At 35.9% G+C, this 3,816-nt stretch overlaps 1 protein-coding gene across 1 annotated transcript in view; it reads left to right on the forward strand.

The window, feature by feature from the left end:
- Positions 1-904: 904 nt before the first annotated feature.
- The window catches only part of LOC107720892 (nuclear receptor subfamily 6 group A member 1-B), a 26,217-nt gene continuing 23,305 nt past the window's right edge, over positions 905-3,816 (forward strand). Inside the window, exon 1 of the mRNA XM_016528721.1 lies at positions 905-1,095. Coding sequence (XP_016384207.1) covers positions 1,032-1,095 — 64 coding nt within the window. The 5' untranslated portion in view covers positions 905-1,031. The remainder of the gene's footprint in view (positions 1,096-3,816) is intronic.

A 3,816-nucleotide genomic window follows, 5' to 3' on the forward strand; every position in this document is an offset into this window, starting at 1 on the left:
CTTTCACGGACTTTTAAATTAAATGTTCCCTCCTGGTGGAATGACCTGCCCAACTCAAAAAAACACATCTCTTCCATCTTTATTTGACCCTCTAACTCTAACTATCTCTATTCTTATTCTATTCTTTAATAAAAAATAAATTAAAAAAAAACTTTTAGACTTGCACACTAACACTAGCTTCTCTATTATTTTTCTATTCTATCTATTCCTTTTCTTTTGAATTATTATACAATTAACAAAAGCAAAAAAGACCTCTAACACTAGTTTGCTCTATTCTTTTTCTATTCTATCTGTTTTCTTTTTATTTATTATATAATAAAAAAAAAAAAACTTGCTACGTGTACTACGTTAAGCTAACTGAGACTTGTTATAGCACTTGCGTATAATTGCTCTTTTGTTGATTTTGATTGCTTCCATTGTCATCATAAGTCGCTTTGGATAAAAGCGTCTGCTAAATGACTAAATGTAAATGTAAATAAGCCTAATTAACCATGCAGGGTTCTATAACATGCATTTACGCTGCACTTTCAAGACAAAATTTTGACTTGAATTCAGATTGAAGTCACTTGAATCCTTTTATTTTATCTCCGATTTTTATTCTTTTATATTTAGCCTATTGGTTCTGGGCCTCTTGGCTTGACGTCAGACATTCTACAAAACCTCAGTGACAGGTGTATTGAAGTAAATGACCAGAGGGAGGCAGCAGAGGACAATAAAATTGTTGAATGAGATATGACATGAGCGGGTCTCTGATTCTGTGATTCTGTTATAAAGTTTATAGTTAGTGTTTAAAAGTCTATCTATCCATCCATCCATCTATCCATCCATCCATCCATCCAGCCATCCATCTATCTGATGAACTCTAAATCCCAGATGGCGTCGCGGGGGCGTGTCGTCACGTGACCTGAGCAAGGTGTTTTCACGCTAACATGAGCGTTTGACATGAGCGCGCGGAGAGCAGAGGTCAGAGCTCAGAGCTCAGAGTGCAGCCGGACCGAGGAGAGAGACACGCTCAGTTCATCTATAGGAGGATGGAGGTGGAGAACCGACCCAAAGGATTTGACTTCTCCAAACGGGACAAATTACTGAGCGCCGGTGAGTTTCTGATTCCCGTGCACAGTTATGCAGTCTCAGATGAAAATTGAGTTACAGTTCTGAATCTTGTATTATGCACGAGGGCATAATTCAGGCAAAGTGTATTGTTTTGCTTTCTTGTTTCTCAAATTATCCTTTCCAGATTTGTTTTAAATAATATAGCCTACTTTTAGAGCTTTCTCAATGGAACATTGTGCAATGTTAATGCAATTTGTAATTTGTTACCCGTGTATGGAGTAAATGTGTGTGTAATGTAATGAATGGACGTATAGAGCTGGAGTTTGGGGACAGTGAGGTCTTTTAAAGCGCTGCTGAGGAATGTTTTTTATATGCACGTCCGCGAGGAATCGTAAAAGATGAACTTTTGAACTTGAGCGAATCACCCTCGAGCGCCACAAAAACACGTCGATGACAACAAACAAGCAGCTGAAGCATTTTTAATCAGTGAAGATAAATCAATAGAGAAAAAATAACAAATTATATGTACAAAAATATATATTTATTCATCAATTTACACTAGTTTGTTTAGAATATTAATAATTATAATATATTAAATATAAACTTTTTTTTTAACTGGAAAAAATAGAAGTTGAATATCTTTGCTCTGTTTCCTACTAAAGCCCATATATGTTATTATGGGATGTGATGGCCCTAAGATCGTTCACTCCTAAAGGTTCTTTATCTTCATCTCTGATTTTTACCTTTAACATCAATGGAACTCTTCGCATCTATAAAAGGTTCTTTATAGTGAAAACAGGTTAAAATGTTCTTCACACTAATAAAATTGGTTCTTTTTAAGAACTGTTCACTGAAAGGTTCTTTTTGGAACAAAAATGGTTCTTCTATATCATCACTGTGAAAACCTCCTTTTGGAACCTTGTTTTTTAAGAGTGTTGGAATAATACTGCAATTTACAATATAAAGACGTCACTGCATATTCAGGATTGGCATCCTGGATTGACAGGATTCAGCAAATGTGATCATTTTATGTGACTCGGTAAAATGCAAAATAATGTGATATTAGCACAGAAAGTGTATCAAACGTCCATGCTATGTAATTAACCAGTAGTTTCTGCTCCGGTAGAGCGGGCTCATGTCTTGACCCTCTGGATAGAGGTGTGTCAGATGGACGGGTAATAAGAGAATGATTTACCATTGCTGTCTGAAGAGAATGAACGATTATTGTTGGCGTAAATTATTCATGAATAATATTACACTACATTTATGGTGTAAGAGCTAGTATACCTAGTTTTATTTTTTTGCAACATAAAAATGTGAATCTGTTCGAGTCAGTCACAGGTTGAAGTACTTTTATTATTTTTTTTTATCTTAAATTTTAAATTTTAAAATTTAGATGTTAAAACATGAAGTACATTAAGGAAACACACATATACTCTAAGATGACCAGCTTGTTTTTAGCGCACACAAAGGTTGCCAGGACTTCCAAATTTTACAGCTGTGTTTCCAGCATCTGTTTGGCACATATATGCACACACACATTCAGCAACTGTGGACAACACAAACACACACAAACCCAATATGACGTGTTTCATTTTTACAGAACCTGAAACTCAATAATTCAACAGTTACATTAAGTCCAGCTGATGAGTGTTGCTATAGAAACACTGGATTGGTCACTGCACATACCAGAATACAACTGTATAGTCAACAGCCTTGACCTTTCACTTCTGAGTGACCTTTCTACTCTCACTGACCTTACGGAGCGGAAAACGAGAGAAGAAGGAGATGCCAATGTGTATTGCTTTATATGCATTTTATATACATATTCACTATAAAAAGTATATATATTTTTTAGTTATGTATATAAATTAGACTTTAAATGTCAAGCTAAAAAAAGACAAAGGGTAAAATTTCCTCCACTACTAATACAATTACTGTAAGTGAAAGGGAGTTTGTGTGTGTGTGTGTGTGTGTGTGTGATTTGAGATTTTATCTTTAAGGTTGGTAGCCCTTCCCCCACAAATAAACAAATACACGTCATAAACACATAAAAGATAAACTTTCTGTCCTCCCACCCTCACAGGGATCATAACCCCCCCCCTGCCCCTGGCCATTCCATGACCCCTTGTTTTGACCCTCTTGTTGCCATAGAAACCTTGACGGACTTGTTGAACAGGTAGATTCATTCTGCCCCATGAGAGTTTTTGTTTTCCATTAATTTTGCTGTATAAACTGCATTTGTAAAGCATTGCATTTTGAAGGGATAGTCCAGGGAAGAATGAAAATTCTTTGAAATCGTAAGTCATTCCAAACCTGTATGACTTTCTTTCTTCTTGGGAAGACATATTCTGAAGAATGTTTGTAAATAAACAGCTTTGGTTTCCATTGACTTCCATTGTGTGGACAAAAACTGAGTAGGAACTGAAATGGTTTAGTTACCAACATTCTTCAAAATATCTTCTTTTGTGTTCAGCATAGGAAATGAAAGGGGTCATATGATGCTGCTAAAAAGAACATTATTTTGTGTATTTGGTGTAATGAAATGTGTTTATGCAGTTTAAAGTAAAAAAAAAAAACACATTATTGTCCACATACTGTACATTATTGTTTCTCCTCTATGCCCCGCCTTTTTGAAACACATCGATTTTTTTTAAAGCTCATCGGTCTGAAAAGCGAGGTGAGGTGTGATTGGCCAGCTATCCAGTGCGTTGTGATTGGCCGAATACCTCAAGCGTGTGACGGAAATGTTACGTCCCTTAC

Source organism: Sinocyclocheilus rhinocerous, unplaced genomic scaffold, assembly GCF_001515625.1.
Source record: "Sinocyclocheilus rhinocerous isolate Xijiao unplaced genomic scaffold, SAMN03320098_v1.1 scaffold751, whole genome shotgun sequence".
NCBI lineage: Eukaryota > Metazoa > Chordata > Actinopteri > Cypriniformes > Cyprinidae > Sinocyclocheilus > Sinocyclocheilus rhinocerous.